Source organism: Camelina sativa, chromosome 17, assembly GCF_000633955.1.
Source record: "Camelina sativa cultivar DH55 chromosome 17, Cs, whole genome shotgun sequence".
Lineage (NCBI taxonomy): Eukaryota > Viridiplantae > Streptophyta > Magnoliopsida > Brassicales > Brassicaceae > Camelina > Camelina sativa.
Genome location: NC_025701.1, coordinates 9,628,051 through 9,649,659, shown reverse-complemented (window position 1 = coordinate 9,649,659; position 21,609 = coordinate 9,628,051). Strand labels below are relative to the sequence as shown.

At 39.2% G+C, this 21,609-nt stretch overlaps 5 protein-coding genes across 7 annotated transcripts; 3 read left to right on the top strand and 2 right to left on the bottom strand.

The window, feature by feature from the left end:
- On the top strand, positions 1,810-2,417 carry LOC104759315 (putative F-box/kelch-repeat protein At1g20790). Its single transcript, XM_010482261.2, has one exon. The coding sequence runs from the start codon at positions 1,821-1,823 to the stop codon at positions 2,415-2,417; it is 597 nt and encodes a 198-aa protein (XP_010480563.1). The 5' UTR covers positions 1,810-1,820.
- Positions 2,984-6,678, bottom strand: LOC104756430 (U-box domain-containing protein 44). 2 transcript variants are annotated; one of them, XM_010479025.2, is made up of 4 exons: positions 6,266-6,678; positions 5,371-5,930; positions 4,976-5,285; positions 2,984-4,730 (listed from the first exon to the last, which is right to left on the bottom strand). In XM_010479025.2, exons 2-4 carry the CDS (start codon positions 5,908-5,910, stop codon positions 3,172-3,174), a joined length of 2,409 nt encoding a protein of 802 aa, XP_010477327.1. In that variant the 5' UTR covers positions 5,911-5,930; positions 6,266-6,678; the 3' UTR covers positions 2,984-3,171. The 2 variants fall into 2 exon arrangements, with proteins under 2 accessions (XP_010477327.1, XP_010477326.1); XM_010479024.2 differs by having other exon boundaries at positions 6,260-6,677.
- On the top strand, positions 6,815-8,441 carry LOC104756429 (coiled-coil domain-containing protein 115). 2 transcript variants are annotated; one of them, XM_010479022.2, is made up of 6 exons: positions 6,815-7,080; positions 7,296-7,413; positions 7,532-7,681; positions 7,767-7,813; positions 7,907-7,994; positions 8,078-8,441. In XM_010479022.2, exons 1-6 carry the CDS (start codon positions 6,898-6,900, stop codon positions 8,152-8,154), a joined length of 663 nt encoding a protein of 220 aa, XP_010477324.1. In that variant the 5' UTR covers positions 6,815-6,897; the 3' UTR covers positions 8,155-8,441. The 2 variants fall into 2 exon arrangements, with proteins under 2 accessions (XP_010477324.1, XP_010477323.1); XM_010479021.2 differs by having other exon boundaries at positions 7,764-7,813.
- Positions 8,458-14,909, bottom strand: LOC104756428 (epidermal growth factor receptor substrate 15-like 1). Its single transcript, XM_010479020.2, has 12 exons — positions 14,563-14,909; positions 12,863-13,901; positions 12,380-12,598; positions 12,087-12,298; positions 11,892-11,966; positions 11,311-11,382; positions 11,134-11,232; positions 10,312-10,383; positions 10,106-10,220; positions 9,920-9,988; positions 9,477-9,841; positions 8,458-9,223 (listed from the first exon to the last, which is right to left on the bottom strand). The coding sequence occupies exons 1-12, from the start codon at positions 14,701-14,703 to the stop codon at positions 8,699-8,701; spliced, it is 3,003 nt and encodes a 1,000-aa protein (XP_010477322.1). The 5' UTR covers positions 14,704-14,909; the 3' UTR covers positions 8,458-8,698.
- LOC104759314 (Fanconi anemia group J protein homolog) lies at positions 15,218-21,344 on the top strand. The gene is made up of 27 exons (XM_019238877.1): positions 15,218-15,542; positions 15,632-15,698; positions 15,772-15,847; positions 15,990-16,054; positions 16,151-16,198; positions 16,296-16,396; positions 16,475-16,610; positions 16,659-16,720; positions 16,816-16,889; positions 16,977-17,047; positions 17,188-17,275; positions 17,361-17,439; positions 17,546-17,641; positions 17,719-17,821; positions 17,959-18,052; positions 18,131-18,214; positions 18,297-18,453; positions 18,537-18,718; positions 18,850-18,894; positions 19,035-19,063; positions 19,144-19,313; positions 19,395-19,519; positions 19,599-19,721; positions 19,803-20,053; positions 20,227-21,091; positions 21,168-21,239; positions 21,291-21,344. Exons 1-27 carry the CDS (start codon positions 15,218-15,220, stop codon positions 21,342-21,344), a joined length of 3,642 nt encoding a protein of 1,213 aa, XP_019094422.1.

Genomic DNA, 21,609 nt, shown 5'->3' with positions numbered 1-21,609 from the left:
TTCTTCGAGAAACCCTTTGCTGCAAAGAGGACAAAAAAAAATAAGCGGAGGAAGTAATAGTGATTGTGATCGTCTAATTGCATTGGTAATAGAGGAACACACATCAGTTACGTGTTTACAGCCGATATTGTTTGCCGCAGCCGATAACAAACTGACGCTGATATGGCCGACGAAGGAAGTAATTTACGCTTACTCCCTCGAGAATATTCTCACCGATCCCAAGTGGGTTCTAGTGAGGCAGATAAAGAACGTAATGGCGGAGGCAAAGAGACTCATTTTCTGGGACGTTGTGGCTTACAACGGAAAGGTTTTACTATTGAGGGAGAAGAATCATGACTTCCCTTACGGAGTGGTTCTTCGGTACGACTTGAGAGCTAATGAGTGGGGAGTAATGGGTTATATTCCAATGTGGTGCGGTACAAACATGGATTTTTATCTGTTTACACCGTCGTTCTATTCATCTGTGATTGGATTGGATGAGAAGCTGAAGCCTTCTGATGGTTACAACCGCATCTCCTCTCTAAGCTCCATTATGGGATTGGTTGTTAGAATCTCATCGGAGAATGTGGAAACGCGCAACTTAGAAAAAGATCGATTCAAGAGGAAGAAACTAAAGTAATGTTAAAGAAGCAACGAAAGTACTAGTGTTCAAGGATGATGGAGGCCTTCCAAGATATTCTTTAACGACGTGCAAACGAACCAGCAAAGTAAGAAGTACAAACAATCTTCCATGTTCCGACCTTTCTCATATTTTGATTTCGTATTAGGCCACCGATTTCGGGAAGCTACCAAACTCGATGACCTAGTGATTACTATCATAGTTTGTAAACATTATTTTTAGACTGAATAACCTTTATCCTCAAAAACAAAAATAGTAATAATTTATATATAATAGCAATCCGTTTCATTCGTACTTTTTGGATAATTTCCAAAAAAATCTGTAGAAAATTTAAATTGTGTGTTTTACAAAAAGTTGTGATTGTTCACTATAACGTTTTTTTTTTGTAAAGTTGCAACGGTATATTGTAGAGTTGTGTTTATTCGAATATTCATATCTTTTGAAATCTATATATATTTGTCTGTTTGAATTGTCTGAACTATTTTCATTTTTTTCCATGACACAAAATAATATAAAATTTTAATCGCAACGGTTTTTACAGCTTTCTAAATTATTCTTAAAATTCATTCTTTTAAAAGTAAAGAAATTCTTTCAGTAGTGATGGATTAATTTTGGCACAAATAAATAAGGAAAGGAGATGTTGTTAAATAAAAATATAGGTTAGCTACTCAAAAAAAAAAAAAAAAAAAGTAATTTCAATAGTGATGGATTAATTTTGGCACGAGTAAATAATGAAAGGAGATATTAAATAAAAATATTGTCAAATAGGGTTTTCTATATAACTTAGACATAACGCACACCTTGAGGAACACATAAAATGTTAAATTTGCATTGTTAAAAAAAACCCCTAAATCCTCTGTGATCATGAGGAAGATTACCTTTGCATCTCCTAGACGAGATGGATTAATTTTGACAAACAAAATATGTACAAACAAGCTTCCAAATTCCGACCTTTCTCATATTTTGATTTCGTATTAGGCCACAGATTTAGTAAAGCTACCAAACTCGATGACCTAGTGATTACTATCATAGTTTGTAAACATTATCTTTTAGATTGAATAACCTTTATCCTCAAAAAAAAAAGTAATTTCAATAGTGATGGATTAAAATATTGTCAGGGTTTTATGTCGCTTTTGTTGTTATATATAACCTACAGAACTCATAAATAAATTTACACTGGAAAAAAAAAACCTAAGTCCTCATGAGGAGATTACCTTTGCATCTCCTAGACGAGATTCTCTTCAAACTAGATCCCAAATCCTTGGTGAAGATGCGATGCACAAACAAATCCATCAACTCGCATGTATCAGAGGACCCAAATTTTAAAAACGAATACTATTCCCGTACCGGATCCAGTTTGCTTCACGTCTCCAAATATGCCTCCAATTTACTCTGTTTCCACCCTTTTGGAAATTCTAGGTCATTCAATGAGCGCTTAGAGAATGTGTTTAATATTCTCGGTTCTTGTTCCGGCCTTCTCCTACTCTCCATTGGTGGTCGTCCCTGCGTGGCTAATCCCCTCACAAACAAGTTCCGATTCATGGATTACCCTAACTCGGGTAAAACAACTTGCATTGGGTTTGCTGTTGATCATATCGATCCAACCACTCAGAAATTCAAAATTGTCTGCATAGTCGAAGTGCTTAAGCCTTCAAATCCAGTCGAAAAGATGTATCAGTTCGACATTAACACCGGAGATTCATGGAGTTTATCGAAAACAACATTTACTTGCCACTCAAGCAAACTCAAGAAGGGTAAGAATTCGAAACCTGTTTACTTGAACGGAGATCTTCACTGAGAACGATGGTAAATGTATCCTCGTGAGGCGGATCAAGAACGAGCCGGTGCACCTAAATATGCCGTTGTCGTACTGGAATGTGCAGGCGTACGACGGCAAATGTTTGGTAATGAGCACGATGAAGAACCATCCTATTGAGCGAGTGGTTCATAGCTACGACTTTAGAGCGAACAAGTGGGAAGTCGTGGGAACGATCCCATGGTGGTGCGATAGTAATCGAAACTTTTTTCTGTTTAAGCCGTCCTTGTCTTCTTCTGTGATAGAACTACTGGATCAGGAAGAGGAGAGGAATATGCTCAAGCTCAAGGCCACGAGTTCCAGGACCTATCGTCAGACCTATCGTCAACCCGATATCGAATCTGAACTGCGCATCTCCTCTGTAATGGCTATTATGGGTCTGGTTAGTCGTAATTTGTGTTTTCTCTAAATTTACTAGTTAGTTTCTTTGTTCCCCTGCTACCTATGGATGTTTAATCTAACATCTAACATTTAAATTTTGGCTCAATTTCTTCTACAAACATATGGCCATTAGTACGAGGCCGATCAAATGAATACGATTTTAGACGTAGGATATAAATCATAAACAAACAAATCAAAAAGCTTAAAGCACACGCAAACAAGAATCGAAATTTACAATATATATATATACCCAGAAAAAGACTGGATGCCTATATCAACAAGTAATCCCATCAAAACATAAACCACAGTTTATATAAATCACTAAAACTCACTGAACAAGTTCAAAGAGATTCCCCTATGCCATGCTTGGGAATATACCTGAGAAGTTTGGGATCTTATCGATGTGTTTCAACGCGTTCTCAGCTATCTGTCGCGTTCTAAAATCAGCGTTTTGGAAAGCGTCCACGAGTGCAGCGCTCAGGGCCTGCTCCTCTGCGAGCTCTCTTGCTATGTCTTCAATCCTCAAGATCCTTTCCACCACCCAAACAGCTCTCCTCGTCAGCCTCTCTGATCGGTTCTCCTTCAGAACGGTTAGTATATGCGTTATCGCGCCCGCTTCATCAAGTATATTCACCCCTTTCTCTACGTCTAATCCGTCTTCTAATAAGCTCGAAAGAGCTGCAAGTGCGGCCTCAACCACTTTCTCATTTCCATGGTCTAATAGAGCCACTAATTTCTCCACAGCTTGTCCTTCGACGAGGCAAAATGTGTATCTTAATGAACATATTCCTTGGTGGATCTTGCACAGCCCGTTTACAACGTGTGGTTTGCTCATGCATGAAAAGATCGAGCCACAGTAGTTAGGAGGAGGCAGATCAGGCATCCGTGTCAGGTGAATAGACTCTAGTGACAGATTCTCTAAAGCCATGGCAGAAACCATCTGGATGATATCTTGACCGTTGGATTGAAGCAGATGAAGGAAGAGCGTAGCAACATTGTGCTCTTGGCAAAAGGTAATGGCCCGAGTCTCTTTGTTGAAAGCAAAAGTAATCTTAGCAAGTATACGCACAAGTCCTTCCAGAAAAGGACTCACAAACCTCATTCCCTTGATATCCCCTTGGCGGATGCCAATCACTTTGGAGATGATTTTTTCAAAAGCACCAACTTCTAACATTTCCTGAATAAGACCCAAATCCCTATCTGGTAATTCAGCTAAGAGTCCAGCAGCTGCAGCCTGTTCTTCAGTGATTGGTGTGTTTTCTGAAATGATTGCAACAAGGCTTCCGAGTTGTCCAGCAGTGCCACATAAGGCCTTAGCTAGTTCTTCACTCATGAATGGGGAAAGGTTATGAAGAAGCTTTATGGAAGCCAAACGCAAATCATCATTCTCTCGGACCTCTATAAACTGAACCAAACTGATGATTGCACCTGAGGTTTTAATTGCATAGACAACTTTTGGAACTGTTTTTGGGCAACTGGTGAGTCCAACAAGAACCTCCAACAGCTTGCACTGGATCGCTGGTCCCGTGTTGCTAATTAGATGGAGCAGATTCTCCACTCTGTTGTCTGAAACAAGAGTGGCTTTGTCATAGTCATACCCAATGTTCACTATGTTAGCAAGAATAGTGGCAGAGACTTCTTTCAACCGAATTGGAAGGTTGTTTGGCCCTACATAAAACAGATCTTTGATAAGTGGGGGGAGAATTCCTATGCTGATCAAGACCTTAGCACTCCCTTCGAACGATGAGATTTTGTTAAGAGCTCTCAAGGCAGCTTCCCGTTGGGGCATGTCACCACTTCTCATAAGATCGACAAGAGAAGAACCCACAGTCTGAGCCACAAGAACCTTCACTTCATTATTTAAAGGAAGCTCCCCGAGAAAGGAAGCCATAGAGACTTTTGTTTCAGGTGAACCTGCACATCATGATTCACATGTGGTATCATTATTCATGCATGAGACTCGCAATAAAACAGAGGAAAATTATTAAAGATCTGACAAGAGAACATATAAAATTCCTAGAGCAAACAAACTATAAGGCAGAATACAGTAACACCGTTATGCATCCGAATGACTGAAGGAAGATGATAACAAGTTTTATGCAAAATGAAGCAGAGAGAACATTGTTAAACTATAACCAAGCAAAGTAGGGAATAATAACCTTCAAGGAGTTTTCCTAGAAGAGGCTGGAGTCTACCATAAGAAGCCATCTGCCTAACAATTTCCTCTGACCTCTCCATGTTTTCCAAGGTTCTATCAGCTTTCTCAACAATTGAAACATTTTCTGAGTTGCTGCTAGTCAGACTAACCAACAATATAAGTGCTCCATGAATGGAACCAATCTTCTCGCACAAAGCTTCTGACTTAGAGAGCTCAAACAGCAAGGAAACAGCTGCTTCCCTCCCTTTTGATGGCTCATGTGATAAGAACTTAACTAGTGTACGCACAGTGTCCCCTTCAGCTACTATAGCCTGCAATACGCTGAAACATTAATTAGCATCCGCTTAATTATCCATAAACGTTTTCGTCAGAGAAGAACAGAAATCAGAATTCAACCTTGCTCTCCTCATCTCCTTCAACAACAACTTGAAGAGTCTGTAGAGCCTTATACCGAACTTTATGGCTACTACTTTTCAACAAGTCGATGACCATACGGATAAGCTGAGCGTTGCGTACACCTTGCCTATTAGATCGGATAGTCCTGCAAATCTGTCGTACATGCATCAAAGCTTGCAAAATGTCGGTCTCAGCATTACCTAAAAAAAGTGAGTGACGAGCAATGTCAAGCTTGGCAGCATCATTCCTTGATCTCCACTCTTCGATAGTGTTACGCAGAGCTATGCTGGGGCTAACATCAGCGCTGCTCAGCTCCTGAGAAGTCAATGGGCAAGATGGTGGTCTCCCACTGTCACGACATTCCTTGAACCATTTCTCGATGGCTTCACGCTCGAATGTTCTGCCGTTCTCTAAAGTGACAGGGTCATGCATAACCTCCTTTGTCAATGGGCAGATGAAGGCTTCGTAGATATGATCAACCCCTCGCTCAAATTGAGAGCTGTCATCTGACTGGTTACCATCCTCCGAGCTTCCAACCATGTTTTAATCCTCAACACTCACTGCAAATAATAAGCAAACACCTCAAGATTACGGGAAAACAGGATTCATAAATGCAAGAGTCAGGTAAAGAGTGTCCAAATTCGAGAGTAAGTGAAGGAGAAAGTTTTGGAAACACAAAAAGGGGATATAAATACCAGATTTAGCTTAAGTTCCTTGATCAGCAAAAAGGAAACAAAAACAACAAACACAGTATATGCCAAAATCATCAGTTACATGAACCCTAATATAGCAAGATTACTAAATTTAGCAATAATTATAGAAACCGGAACCAAACAAATGAGCATGTCAAAAAAAATACCAAAAGAGAGAGAGAGAGAGGAGAACGCACACCAACCAGTTCCAATCGAAGAAGCGTGAGAAGGGAACAGTACAGAACAAAACAAAAAAAGCCTAAGTTTTTATAGTTGTTCAAAGTTGACAATTCGGAAAAAGACTACTTCTTTAAGTCTCCTTAAGGAAAAGAAAGTGTGAGTTCTTCTTCATCCATGGATCCTGAATTAGAAAGCAATCCAAGCTTTTGCTCCTACTCGAGCTAGAATTGAACAGAGTTGTGTACCCGTGCGAGAGAGCGAGAGAACGAGAGAGACGGGCAAAAGTAAGAGGAAAGAACAGAGAAGATGGGTTGAAGAAAAAAAACACGAAAGGTTGACTAAAATCGAAAAGTCGTGAGAGAGAGAGAGAGAGAGAGACGTGGAGCCACCAAACGCCAACTTGACAAACAGAAGCAAACCAGCCTGGCTTGCTTGCTGTGTGTACACACACTAGTACTACAACAACACACTCGACTTGCTACCCACCCACTAACATACCCGGGTTAATGGGCTTTTAGTTTTCTTAATGGGCCTTTTATTCATTAATTGACCCATTTACTCCAAAACTTGCTCTGAGTCTCTCTGACCATGATGCTCTCTCTCTCTCGATCGCATTGATTTGTTGATTCTTGTGTGTTTGGGGATCTTAATCGCGATGGCGGGAGATGAAGGAACTGAGATTTACGAGGAAAGAGAAGAATCCATGGATGCGGCGGTGGGTAAGGAAGAAGCAGAAATTAAAACTGAAGGGAAAGAAGATGAGAACATTTTGCAGTTCCTAGATTCGTTGGATGGGTATCTGACGCTTATGGACTCTGTCAATTCAAAGCTCCGAGAGGTAACGTGATGATCTCTATCTATGGAAGGTTTTACTTTAGAGTGATTAATTTTGGTCTCTAATTCAATTCAAAGTTTAGATCGCTTAATTAGCTAGCTTATGGAAGCATTTTTGAACCTTTTAGTGAAATTGTATCACTGAGATTAGGATGAGACTCTGCCTTAATTAACTTATTGGTATAGAAACTTTCTGAAAAAATGTGTTGTTTTTGGCAGGGATGGTTTGATCTAGCTAGTGCTCGACACTCTATGGGAACTTTACGTATCAACAGCACTCTTTTAGACCTCAAGTATCATCCCGCTGCTTCTACATTGCAAGTCACTGACCAAGAGGGTAAGTTTGGCTCATGCTCTGAGCTTTTGATTGTTCCAATGCCTCACGTTTCTATGCTATGAATTTTATTCGGGGAAGACTCTTCTTACATTTGATTGAATCTATGGAACTCTTGTAGTTGGATCTTTGGGATCAGTTCCACGTTTTGCTTTGTCCAAGTGGGCTTCCAAGGGTTGTGGTAGCCCTAAAGGCAAAGACTTCTCTACTGATACAGATTCGGAGATAGGCTCACCTCTCAGCCAACAGCTACGACATCGAGGAGTTTCTGGTAATAAGAGACTTTATCTGTTGTTTATTCTGTGCCCTTTTATTTGTTGGTGTGTAATTTCTTTCTTATGTAAATTTGATAGAAGAGAAACCATCAGCTAAGGACGAAACCACTTTAGCTGCTGATGAAGAGGTGAGCAATCATTTCACCTTCTGCACAAACTCTCCCTGTTTTCAAAATGCAGAACGAGGGTTTTGCTAATCTAGATGTGTTAATCTTCTTCAGATCAAGAAAGAACGAGCTAAATCTCTGTCGGTATTTGGAGGCTTAGTCTCCCCTAAGCTACGCGGCGCTCAACTATCATTTGAGACAGGTAACATCATCATAAACACAAGTTTACTCACAAAATAGATTCCAGCTTCCAGCTGAAACTCTTTTTTTCTTGTCTTTGGACAGCTCTTGAAACTCTTGTGGAAATAGCCAACATGCGTGCATCTATGCTATCTGCCTTTGAGCGGATCACAGAGAAGTAAAGTTCCTAGGTAACAACTTATCCTGAAATATGCTCAGGGGATTCAGCGGATGCAGAATAGAGTCTCACAGACAAGGTTACATTTTGGGGAATTTGGTGATGCGAATCATATCTTTCTTCCAGTCAGAAAGATAGAATGTGTGCCAAGGCATTAGCTCGATTTTCAGTTTTGTAGCTACCACATTCAGTGTAAACACAGTATCTGTTTCGGTATGGTTAAATGTTACCAGAATTTCTTACAGACATTTGAGCTAACGATAGATCAAAATAATAAAACCTTTTGGGGAAGAGAGAATCAGTAAACTGGACGACGAAAACCTCAAATATCTCTTCATATAAAGCAAGTGAATTCATAACAGAACAGAGATACAGTAGAAAAACCATACAAAGACAAACTTTACAAATTACAAATAGTCTAACGCTATTGTCTCCTCCAAAACAAGAATTTGGTGAAATGATTATAAGATTTTATGAAACAATCACAAGTTTCATCACGCGAGGAAAAAAAAAAAGGGATTTAAAAAGGAATGATATAAAAATCGAGGCTAGAAGGAGTTCCAATTGTCTGACCTTTTCTTGGGGCTTTCATCTGAAGAGACTTTGAAGGGGCCTGTGGAACCAAACGGGTCTGCATCATCAAATGAGTATCCATGGCTGCCACTGAAATCCTTTGTACTATTCATGGAATCGAATCTTGAAAGCGAGGGACCTCCAAAGTCTCTGCTACTGTTAATTGAATCAAACCTGGAGAAAGCAGCTCCACCAAAATCTTTTGAGCTGTTGATGGAATCAAACCGAGACAGTCTTTCGGGCTGGGAGGAAAACCCGGCGCCTGCTTCACTGGTGTTGAAGGAATCGAACCTGGAGAAGCTATCAAAATTATTATCTCTGGCTGATGCATCGCTGAACCGAGGTGGAGAGTTCCCGAATCTTGAAAGTGGAGTGCTGGGAACTGAATCGTCAAATGCAAATGGGCTCTTTCTCTGAGCGCCGAAGCTTCTCGAACTTGGAGAATCTTCCCTTCCCGTGTCTCCACCATAATCGCCACCAGATACAGAATAATCTCCATCCTGCCAATGTCCATTCAAAATGCTAAGCTTGGTTACGACTCTGAATAGGTAACTAAATGATTCAGCATACTGAATGTACCATTCCAAATCTGAAAGTATGGACTTACTTAATGAAGATACAGGTTTTCAAAATTGTATAAAGTAAAAGATCAGTTCAATGTCTATTCGATAATTACAACTGAAGGTTCGATACAGTATTTAGATGGATGAAATGATTCGTTAAATCGAAAGACACTACGGATTCTGTACTAACCTGACTTTTTGATGCATCAAATCCCCAGACTGAATCCACATCATCGTTAGTGTCAAACGCACTTGCCCAATTCGAGTCATCGAAGAATTCCGAATTCTTTCCATGAGAATCTGGAGATGGGATCTCAGTAGCAGTCCTAGAGACAGGACTGTCTCTAGGACTTCTGCCTGAATCATCTTCACTGTGAGTTGCCCCATATTCACTCTCATGGTGGCGGTCTGAGGTTTCTGAAAATGGTCCATAGTTTTCATCTAAATGAGTCGGCGAGTCAGGTGGCCCCTTACCATCATCCACCTCACCGTTTTCCTTCTCACCAGATGAGTTTTGCTCTTTTGATTTGTCAAAAGTAATCTCATTGCCAAATCCTAACAGTGTGAGGATTATCAGTTAACTATAGATATCTAAATGTATTAGTAATAGAAAGATAGGATTAAACATTGTACCTTCATCTTCAAACTTATCCCATTCTTCATCCCAAAGAGCTGCCCCTTCTTGAATTCCAGGTTGCCAACCTGTAAGTCACAACGTAACAGATTCCAAATGATTTGTTTGTTTACAAAATACATGCAATTTGCATTCATCTACAATGAAAGCAAGAAGTCACAAGGCGATAGAACCGTATGTCATACCAGCTGGAAGGTCTACTAGGGCCTTGGACTTAACCTCCAACCCATGTTTATTGCAACGTTCAGTTAAAGCCTTCATCAGTTCCTCTAGATCTGATTGTATTCTGTCAGCCCGGACCTATATGTCCAGTAAAGTATCAAATCAGGCATGCACAGCAGATACTCGATAGTTTGTTTATGCATCACATAAGAATAGAGAATAGATCTACCTGAAGGAGACCATCAGCACTACCACCTTGCTCCATGTTCACAATCGCTTGGCTCAACTCCGTCTTCCGCCCCTGGAATGGGTTAGCAAAACTTCAATAAGTAACAAATTTCCGTGAAAGATGTGTTAAAAAATTATTCAAATCCCCTTCACCAGCAAATGTGGATAACGACAAGCCTAGTATTGGAGGCAGAAGCACATAGACAAAATGGAGAAAATATACGGCTACATAGGCACTGTACTTGAAATGGCAGGCAAACGAATTTGTCATACCTCAATCTCGCGGAACCTGGCCTCTTCAATAGTTAATTTTGACCCTATTTCAGCAACTTGCTTATACTTCTCTTCATACTTCTTTGCCAATGTTTCAGCCTGCAGCAGAAATTGTTCTGGATAAGACAGAATTGCCTCTAAATAAATGAGGAAAGTGATTTTCTATGTGAAACGCACCTCACGCTTGTCAGCGGAAGCCCTTTCAGAGATCTCATTTAATCTATTGTCACACCTGCTTTTGTACAAGACCTGACAGAAGAAAGAACAAAAAAATGGGATAATAAGAAACGGATCTTAGCACAAGAACCCTACTCTCTGACACACAGAATGTGTATATAATATAANCGCCCCTGGAATGGGTTAGCAAAACTTCAATAAGTAACAAATTTCCGTGAAAGATGTGTTAAAAAATTATTCAAATCCCCTTCACCAGCAAATGTGGATAACGACAAGCCTAGTATTGGAGGCAGAAGCACATAGACAAAATGGAGAAAATATACGGCTACATAGGCACTGTACTTGAAATGGCAGGCAAACGAATTTGTCATACCTCAATCTCGCGGAACCTGGCCTCTTCAATAGTTAATTTTGACCCTATTTCAGCAACTTGCTTATACTTCTCTTCATACTTCTTTGCCAATGTTTCAGCCTGCAGCAGAAATTGTTCTGGATAAGACAGAATTGCCTCTAAATAAATGAGGAAAGTGATTTTCTATGTGAAACGCACCTCACGCTTGTCAGCGGAAGCCCTTTCAGAGATCTCATTTAATCTATTGTCACACCTGCTTTTGTACAAGACCTGACAGAAGAAAGAACAAAAAAATGGGATAATAAGAAACGGATCTTAGCACAAGAACCCTACTCTCTGACACACAGAATGTGTATATAATATAAATATAAGATAAAGATCAAGCTGAAGAACTAGCTCTAGATAGCAAAACCTCAAACAAGGACTACGGTTCTATACGATAAGGCCAGAACTTCAGGGAGAGCAACAATCTTAAACTTATAAGACCATTACGTAGATAACCTTCGAATTCTACAGCTTAATCTAAATGGTAAATTCCAGTCGATTGGTCTTATTTATACACACGATCTTCTTCAAACTTTTTCAGAGAATAAATCAACTAGATACCAATATCCTCTCGATCAAAGGAGCTAACAGTTTCTTCGAGGATTTAATGCATACAAATATAGCAAAGTTTCCATCGACAATAGTTAACTATATTCGAATAAAGAAATCTGAGACAGATCAAGATCATTTCATACTTCTCAAAAAACAATAGTTTATATTAATGAAGTACTCACAATATCTTGCATTTTGGTCCGGTAGTATTCAAGTTTCTCCCTGGAGTCCATGTATGCATTCTTCTTTTCATCAACCTACACAGATTAGAAAAATTTGTTTCACAAGCTTCCAAGGAAATGCATATGGAAATATCGCTCATCTAAAGCTTAAATAATGTTTTTGTCCATATTATAAGTGAAAATTTAAATGATCACCTTTTCCCCATCAGCTGCTGCTTCTGGAAGATTTGAGCTTGCAGGATATCCATTACCTAGGTGACTGGGATCATCCAAACCTGGCGCTTGATTCCTTTGCTGGTTAAAAGACATACCGCTGCCAGGGTGAGGGCCTGGTGCAGGAACTGGTGGTCTCATACCAGTTGTTGGGGTGATTGGCCGTGCACCCATCACTGGCTGCTGTACAAAACCTTCCAATAGAAAAACTTGACTTAGAGTAACGTATCAGGGAAAAGGAAAAGATCAGTAAAGGCATGAAGTGTGAGCAAAACCTTGACTAGATCCCCATCCAGCATTTGCATATCCATGACTAGGTGGGCCTGAGATAGATAACAGTGTCTCATCAAACCTGATGCTGCTAGGAAGATCTGTCGGAAGAGGACGGCCTTCTCTATACCGCTCCATCAAATACAATGAAATGCAGAACTCCCTCAGAGAAAGCATAGTATCATTATCCTGATCAGATAATTCCCACACATGCTTCAATACCTCTGGAACCAAGCAAAATAAATATGTTACCATAAACACTTGCAGATATTATTATAGGAACATAAGCGTCAGGAGGGTAGCAAATAAATGAACATAACAGCGAAATGGCCTGTCCCATGAATAAAAGGGACAAGAACACAAGTTTTTAAAAGATTCTTCAATCCAGAATTGCATCTAATTTCAACAGAGGCAACAGTTCATTTCACATACAAATTGAAAATTTACACTCTTCATATAAAGTGGACTGAAAGATAGAATAATCTTACCCCTGGGTAGCCTCCAGCTTAAAAACAGATTCCTTGCCTGCTCACCAGTGATTTTCCCATCCTTGTCGCTATCAACTTCCATAAATACCTTTGTATATTTCTGGACATCAGATGGTTTCATTTTTGGCCATGGAGGCTGATTATTTCCAGCAGGAGTTGAATGGGCAGATCCAACTGCACTTCCAGCTGGCAAACCGGAGGATGGACCTTGTGAGGACACTGCAGGCTGTGAACTTGCTGCTGGCCGTGGCTGATTCCCTGCAGGTAGCATTGAGAAAGTACTCTGTAGGGAGTCGAGAGCATTAGGTTTTGGTGGAGGTTGGGTTCCAGCAGAAGTAGGAACAATGGCTGAACTGATTGAAGAATTACTCAGAGTGGGTTGCTGGAAAGAGGAAAACATGTCACCTCCATTTCCAGATACAACAAGCGCCTTTGGATCAATTTGTGACTCTGGTTTTACGCCAGGAGAAGGTGCTGCTATGCTTCCCCCTCCAAAGCCTGACGAGTATCCGCCGGTGTTTCCAGCATACAAATTATTAAGATTGAACGTTGAACTACCAGGACCAGATACACTAGTGGGACCAGCCTGAGGAGGACGTGTAACACTACCAACAGGACCTGACTGAAATTGACCTGGTAAGGCATTTGGTCTATATTCTGGACCAGTCGCTGGTCTAAGTGAAGTCAGCCCCGATATTCCTTGATTTGGTCTCATTTGCTGGTTTTGTTGAGATGGAAAATAATTCTGATTAACATTCGCATTTGGTGCCCCTGGTCCTCCAAAACCCACATTTTGAGAAACTGTTGAGGGTACGGAACTGACTGTGGTAGCGGCAGGATTAGGTCGGGGTGCAGGAATAGCTGAAAGATTAATTTTGGGCGGTGGTATTTTGGCTGCAGTAGGAGTATTCAGTGCGGCGTTAACAATCTCAGGTGTCAGCTCTCTCTTGCTCTGAGCTACTGTTACAAGTCTCAGAGAATTATAAAAGTTTTGCCGATCAAGGAAACCACTACGTGACCGATCAGAAAGCGACCATATCTACAAATGCAATGCAGAACACAACTGATCAGTAGTTAAATTCACATAGCAAACACCACTAAACACTCCACGAATATTGTACGACAGAAATGCTTCAGGTTCAAATACATAATTAACTGGTACACCTAAGATAAAAAGCTTATATCCACACAAATGTACCAAAACGTGATAACAAGATTAAAGAGACATAGCCACATAGTAAATGACGTTACAAAAGAATAATTAACCAATATCTTCAGGCTATGCCAATGATGACATCCTCATCTAGATGCTGTCAAGTTCGAGCAAAAACCAAAAACCAGTACCCTTCCTATTAGTGACTACTTTAAAACCAAATGGCAAAATTTTTCACCAAGGAAACTTCTAGAATCTTACTGTCATACACTAATAACTTCTTCACAATAGATTTCTAACAAAGGCTGCTCTTATTAAGCAAGATCATAAAGGAAGAAATGCAAAAAAAAAAAAATAAGCGTCTCAAATCTGCACTCGTTTATTCAGTTCATAGGCAAATCAAAAATCTCAGAATATAGAATGCGGAGAATCAAAATTACGGCATTCTGGAAACCCAAATCAGAGATCTTTCTCCGGAACAACTCAACAATTCTCTCACCAGAAACAATTAAAAAAAAAAAGCAGAGATCCAAGAAGAAATGTGAACCTGGGCGAGAACTTGCTTAGACAAACCAGATCCTTGAAAAAATCCAACAGCTTCGGCTCCACTGATCCGACCATCTCCGTCCAAATCAGCTCTCTTGAAGTAGGCCTCGAATTGATCCATGTTAGGATTCTGACCCGCCATCACCGGAGAGCTACCCCTCAAAAACTTAGATCAGAGCTTCGAAATCGAGATCACAATCCCTTATCTCCAGATTTCTTCTCCTTGCCCAGACGAAATTTGCCCCGATTCGAATCGATAAATTAATTAAATCAAAAAACTAAAAAGGCATTAATAAAAACAAAAAACAACCGTAAAAATGACAGTGTCACACAGCAATAGATCAATCGAATCGTTTTTGTTGAAGATGTTCAATAAAGTCATCGTTATTATTATTTTTTTTTTTTTCCGGAGTTTTTTTGTTCGCTGCTAGTAAATGGGCTTTATAAGCCCAAAAAAGGTCCATTGTCACATTGAAAACCATACGTCGTCGTTTTGTTTGATCTTAAGGCTTTTAGCTTGTCAGTGAAGCTGTGTAACACAATTGGCGATGAAGGGTAGGGATAAGATTTTTCCCGCCCATATTTTTAACAAAATCAGATCCTACAACCTCTGCCGTCACTGAACTCCGAGAGACAGATCTGGGACGAAGAAGAAGATGGTTTCCACAACCAGCAAATCGGATTCCAAGGACGAAGTGAAACAAACCCTAAACCCCGAAAACCCTAAAAAGCTTTACCAGATCGGAGGCCTTCAAGTTGAGTTCCCTTATCAACCGTATGGAACCCAGCTTGCGTTCATGAGCCGGGTCATATCTACGCTCGATCGTGCCCAGAGAGACGGTCACTCCCACGCATTGCTCGAGTCTCCAACTGGTACTGGCAAATCTCTGTCTTTGCTCTGTTCTGTTCTCGCTTGGCAAAAGAGCTATCTATCGCGGTTTTCCAATGGGAACTTTTCTCATTTGAAAACGCAGCCTTCAGGTTTGTCGTGTCCTTAATGAATATTGCAACTCTATGATTGAGAAGATTTATTAGTTATTAATTCGTGGTTATAATATATCTCTGAACAGATACTACTTTACCTAGCAATGTGGAGCCACCTGAACCACCAAATATTCCCACCATATACTATGCTTCGTAAGCGTTTACATCATTAGTCTTTGGAAATGTTGCAAATCATTTGACTGTTTGTTTATTTTTTTTTACTTAGACGAACTCATGCTCAGATCTCTCAAGTCATTCGTGAGTATAAAAAAACTGGTTACAGAGTGCCCATGGCTGTATTGGTATGTCACAAATAAAACTTGATCTTGCGAACTTGTTTTATCTATGGCTGGCTCATCAAGAGAATATTTTATCTCACGCAACTCATTATAACTGTAATTTGTTCTGTGTTGTCCATTGTGGGTTCATCTTTCATTGTGTTAGGGTTCTAGGAAACGTTGCTGCACGAATCGTCATGTACAAGGGAAAGACAACGTAGACGAAAAATGGTAAAAATTTCATCCATATTCACACCATCTCACTATCCTCATAAACCCTCTCTATACTAACGTCTATTATAATTTATATTCATTCTTTTTTTCTAGTCGGTTGCTCCTAAAAGATAAGAAAAACCCAAAATGTCCTGAGTTCGAGTGAGTTTTCCCTGATAATCTATAAGTTATTTGTGTTTCCTCTTTTGTTTCTAGCTACCTTGTCAAAATCCATATAACGGTTTACTTTAACTTGCAGAGGTGCCGCTCGCATCTTAGCTTACCCATCACTTAGGCAAAACGGGCACAATGGGGTTCATGACATTGAAGACCTTGTAAAAATTGGGAAAACTGTTATAGGTTAGTTAGATTTGTTTTTCTTTTCTTTCAGTTATTTGTATTTTTCAGTTTCTTAATCTCAAATAATTTTCTTTTTAGGCTGTCCATATTTTGCTTCCAGGAAAATGTTGGAGGTTGCAAAATTGGTTTTTTGCCCTTATTCATATATAATTGATCCTGTAATTCGAGGAGGAATAAATCTAAAAGGAGCCATTAAGCTTCTGAAACCTTGTTAGCATGCTTGATGATATTGATGGCTACTAAAAGCTTTTACTGTCCACAGCAATATGGAAGACATTGCTCGTGAAGCAGGAAGCATTAACTTGGAAGAAGATATTATTATCAGTATGTACTACTCAAATAATTATATATCCCTGCAGTAATTAATCGTTTTGTTCACTAAAAATATGCTTCACTAACCTGGCTTATGCGTTATGCAGAATTGCGGAATGAACTAGAAAAGTTGAGTGACGATGAGCCAGAGTTCTATGAACCCTTGTATGAAGTAGTAGAGGTAAGTCATTCTATGCAAGAGATATTATTAAGAGGTAACTAAGCTTTGCTGTCTACTTTTTAAATATTGACTCTTCTATGTATTCAGGGATTGATAAGTTGGATTGGAAGTAAAAAAGATTCATTAGCAAAACGTGATTCTGAGCACTATTTCTCTAAGTAAGTTGAAACTTTTCTTCCAATCCTCTACTTTACTTTAAAATTGCAAAATGGTTCCAAAGTCTATGAGGCAAGCTGATTTCTATATAATATACTTCATTCTTTCTTTTTTTTTTTGTTGCTATTTATCAATGTAACAGCTGGACTGGAGACAGAGCTTTGAAAGAGCTCAAGGAATTCAATATCACTCCAGAGTACTTGCCACAATTACAGGCGTGTCTTGATCAAGTAAGTCATTTTTTCTATGATTTCTGGCTAGACCCGCATGACTTTTTACGACGCTTGAATGTGACTTTGTGCTTAACTGGTTAAGGCGATCACAAAATCAGAGGCAGCAGAGATGGACCCTGATAAGCCTTATTTGAGTGGGATATCTGTCACGACACTAGAAGGTTTTTTTTTTTTCCGTCTCACTAACTTTAATAAGCATTGATCTCTCTATAATGTAATTTTGAGGATGAGAGCTTACATATTGCACACAAAAAAATTTTAATGCAGAGTTGTTTGCTACACTTACATACTTCTTTTCCAAAAACGGAAGTCACGTCCTAGATTACGAAATGGGTTTACTACGGTCTGCTAGGAGAGGTACAAGTGAAATCTTTATGTGTGAAAACTTCACCCATCTGTATAAAACAGAAGGTGTTCATTGTTGCTTTACTGTGATGCAGGAGATACTGGTTGGACGCATACGTTCAGTTTGTGGTGCATGAATCCCTCTGTTGTATTCAAAGACTTAGCTGATCTTTCTTTATCCATCATTTTAACATCTGGGTAAGCAGTATCTTGTTGCTTACTATATGCTTCTCTGCAAAGAGTTATGTCAACTGGCTAGTTTTTTGTTTTCATTGTTTCTTGAGCCATCTCTTTCAGTAATGATATAGTTTGAGTTTCTTTGTTGTGAAATATAGGACTTTGTCACCGATGAATTCTTTCTCATCTGAACTTGGGTTGCCGTTTGCCACTTGTTTAGAGGCTCCACATGTGATTGATCCTAATCTGCAGGTTCTGACTAAAGCTCTCCACTTACCAACAGTTTCAAGAAGTCAATGTATGATTTTAACAATACATTTTTTGTTCTAGGTGTGGGCGGGTGCAATCTCCAGTGGTCCTGGTAATTATCCTCTAAATGCAAGTTATAAAACAGCTGATGCATATGAATTCCAGGTACTGATTCAAGCTCTTGTTTTGTACTGTGGTGCGATGTTTTAGTGTAAAACTCAATGCTTCTATATACTTTGCTTTGAAGGATACTCTAGGGAAATCCTTGGAAGAAATTTGCAACATTGTACCAGGTGGATCTCTGGTATTCTTTCCAAGCTATAAGTTGATGGAAAAACTCTGCACGCGTTGGCGTGAAACTGGACAATGGTCTCGGCTCTGCTTGAAAAGGGATCTTTTCATCGGTACGTAACATCTCTATCTTCTGTGATCATTTAAAAACTGTTGCTGCATTTTTTTTTTCTTATCAACCTGTCATTGGTTGCAGAACCAAGAGGAGGAGCCACGGACGACTTCGAAACTGTTCTGAAGGAATATTATGATTCGATAAGCGGAAAGAACAGATTGATTGGAAGAAATAGAAGAGTTAAGAAAGCAGGTTCTGTTGTAACTGAGGCTCAAGATGATTACAAGAAAGGATCTGCATTTCTTGCAGTATGTAGAGGAAAGGTTTGTTGTTGTTGTTGTTGTTGTTGTTGTTTTTGTTGTTGTTGTTGTTGTTTTCTTCTCCTGGTTTCTCTTATTGATGTTTATTTTGAGGGACCCTATGTGCATGACATGATCTGAGTTCAATTCTACAGGTTTCAGAAGGGCTTGATTTTTCTGATGAAAAGGCCAGGGCAGTGGTATCCTTTTTAACTGCATTGGCTTGGTATTTTTGAGTTTGACTGATCCTTTTCTGCAATAGAAACATTGGGATATTTTTGATTCATGCTACTGAAATTGGCTTATAAATGGACTGTTATACCTTGATGGTTACATACAGATAATTGTTGGCATTCCATTTCCAAACTTGTAAGAGTTCTATTTCCCTTTAAAACCTTCCAGCTTCCTTCCCAAATCTTCTTGGTTCTAACGAACCACTTTCTTGGCAGGCACGATATTCTAGTCGAACTAAAGCGAAAATATAATGATACATACAAATCATCTAAAAACCTTCTTGGAGGCGGTGAATGGTATTGCCAACAGGCGTATCGTGCTTTAAATCAAGCAGCAGGGAGATGTATCCGGCATAGGTTTGATTATGGTGCCATCATATTCTTGGGTAATTATAAGATTTCAATATCTATTTTAAACGTTTTGTTTTTTTCAGTAGCTCTGAGGTTGCCTTTGTTTTGGTGTTTAGATGAGCGATACAGACAACCAAGGAACAGAGCGTCTATTTCAAAGTGGCTAAGGCAGTCTATCAAGCTGTATGATAATTTTGAAGCTTCTATGGAAGGATTAAGATATTTTTTCAGCAGTGTCAAGGTTTATAACAATCTATATCCTTTCCTTTCAAACTTTATTACATACATAATCATTAAAATTCTTTGAGAATTGCATGCAGGAGCAAGTTAACAGTAAGATGTTAGAGTCCCATGAGCAGAACTTATCTTCTGAAAACCAAAGCAAAGAATTCATAAAGAAAGAGAATCAGATTCAGAACAATTCTAGTCATGTGGAACCAAAGGTATATTCTAAAAGGAAACTATATACTTTTTTCTGTTTTCTCATGAATTCATTTTGTTACTGATGATGAATTTGTGTGCAGGATATTGCAAGTAGGAGGGTGGTGAACGTGGAGGACTATACAAGTTCGAATCCAAGATACTCTTTTACGAACGAAGTTTTAATTCACAATGATGTGAAACCAAAAATAGCTTTACGTTCGAGATCTATGCGGCTTCCTGAATCATATCCAGGTTACGTACCTGCTGCTCACACATTCATTCAAGTTAAAAAGGAAACTGAATCCTTTAAAGGAGTCATTGATCTTGACTGCGAGGTCCAGACTGAGCCTGGGTAAAAATACTAAACCATATCTCTCAAAGTATATAAAATTCATATCTCAAAGTATAATGTGCAATAATTGTCATAAAGTGGCATACTTGTTAGAGTTAGTTTCAAGTACAGAACTAAAGCTAGATTATATTTATACAAATCTTTGAGCAAACTTTTAAAACTGTCATGTGCAGGTACTGTGAGGTTTCGTCGGTGACCAACTGTGATGAAGATCCAGAAACATCTTCTGTCTCTGGTATTGCAACCGCGAGTCCAGGTTCTAGCTCGAAGAATGAAAGCTCTAGCCTAGCAACAGGTCTGAGATCTATGAAGTCTCCTGATCAATTCTTAAAAAGGCATATATCTACTGAAAATTTCAGAAAATCTCCTCTTGGTACTGAATCGTCTGTTCTAGTAACCCCAGAGAGATATTCCATTGGTGGTGATACACGTAATTCGATTCTAGAAGCAGAGTCGCCTTTGAACATGAGTGTTAATTCCAATGCCTTGAAGAGAAGAAAGTTTAGTAGCTCACCAGTCATCATTGACCTTGAAGAAGAAGAATACAGTAATGCTCCTAGTACTGAACCTGCGGATCATACAAATTTTACAAGGAAAATTGAATTTGGGTTTGGTAGTACCGAATCAAGATCCCAAAACGAAAATACATATGCTTTTCAGGAAGTGAATCAGAGAGTGATGAGGATATCTTGTTCACTTTGTAGAAGTTCATTAGGTCACCCTGAGAACGACTCGCATCCCAAATGCTTGTTGACTTCGTCGTCCAAGGCGTATTTGCTGTCTCTTCTGAAAGAAGCATCAGGTATTGCTGCTCAAGAAGAAATGCCAACGAGTGTTTCAGTTATCATGACAGATTGCTCATTGGTTAATCAGAGACTGTGCACAAATTCTGAAAGCTCAAAAGGTCAGGGAATTTGGTGCCAGAAAGATGGATGTGTTTACAATACTATATTTTGCCCTTTCTGTAGTGTCCCAAACACCTGCCTTGGAGTGCAAGTCATGGCTACAAATTCATCAAACGTCCAGCTTATGAGCAAAGTAAGCTTGACTTTTAGTTGGTGATTCATCAGAGTGCATTGTCTTGATATTAAGATCTCTTCTTACTTGTTTTCAGATTTTGTTCTTTGCTGATCATCTAGAAGTCAAGAATGATGATGCAAGCAAGGAAACAGCGTTAAAGCACAAGGTAATTCTTGTATTATACCCATGAGTCTTTACAACTAATTTGAGGATTCAGTTTGGAACAAATGGAGATGCGAAAGATGTTGAAATAGAAGTGAAGTTGTTTTAATGATGTGACATAATAAAATCTTTGATCAAATTTATTTTGTGAAAACATAATCATTACCTATTGGTATTGTAGGAATCTCTTGCTGTCACTAACACGTGATTTGCCAACAAGCAAGCAAGGACCAGGATGTTTTCAGCAATGCTGGTCCGACCTTTTCTTCGGAGGCTAAAGCAAACTTATAAAAGTGTGTGTGGCCTTAGATTTCTAAATTTTATGTAAACCTTTTCAATTAATTATTATTTTATACTAATGTTTAGCAAATTAT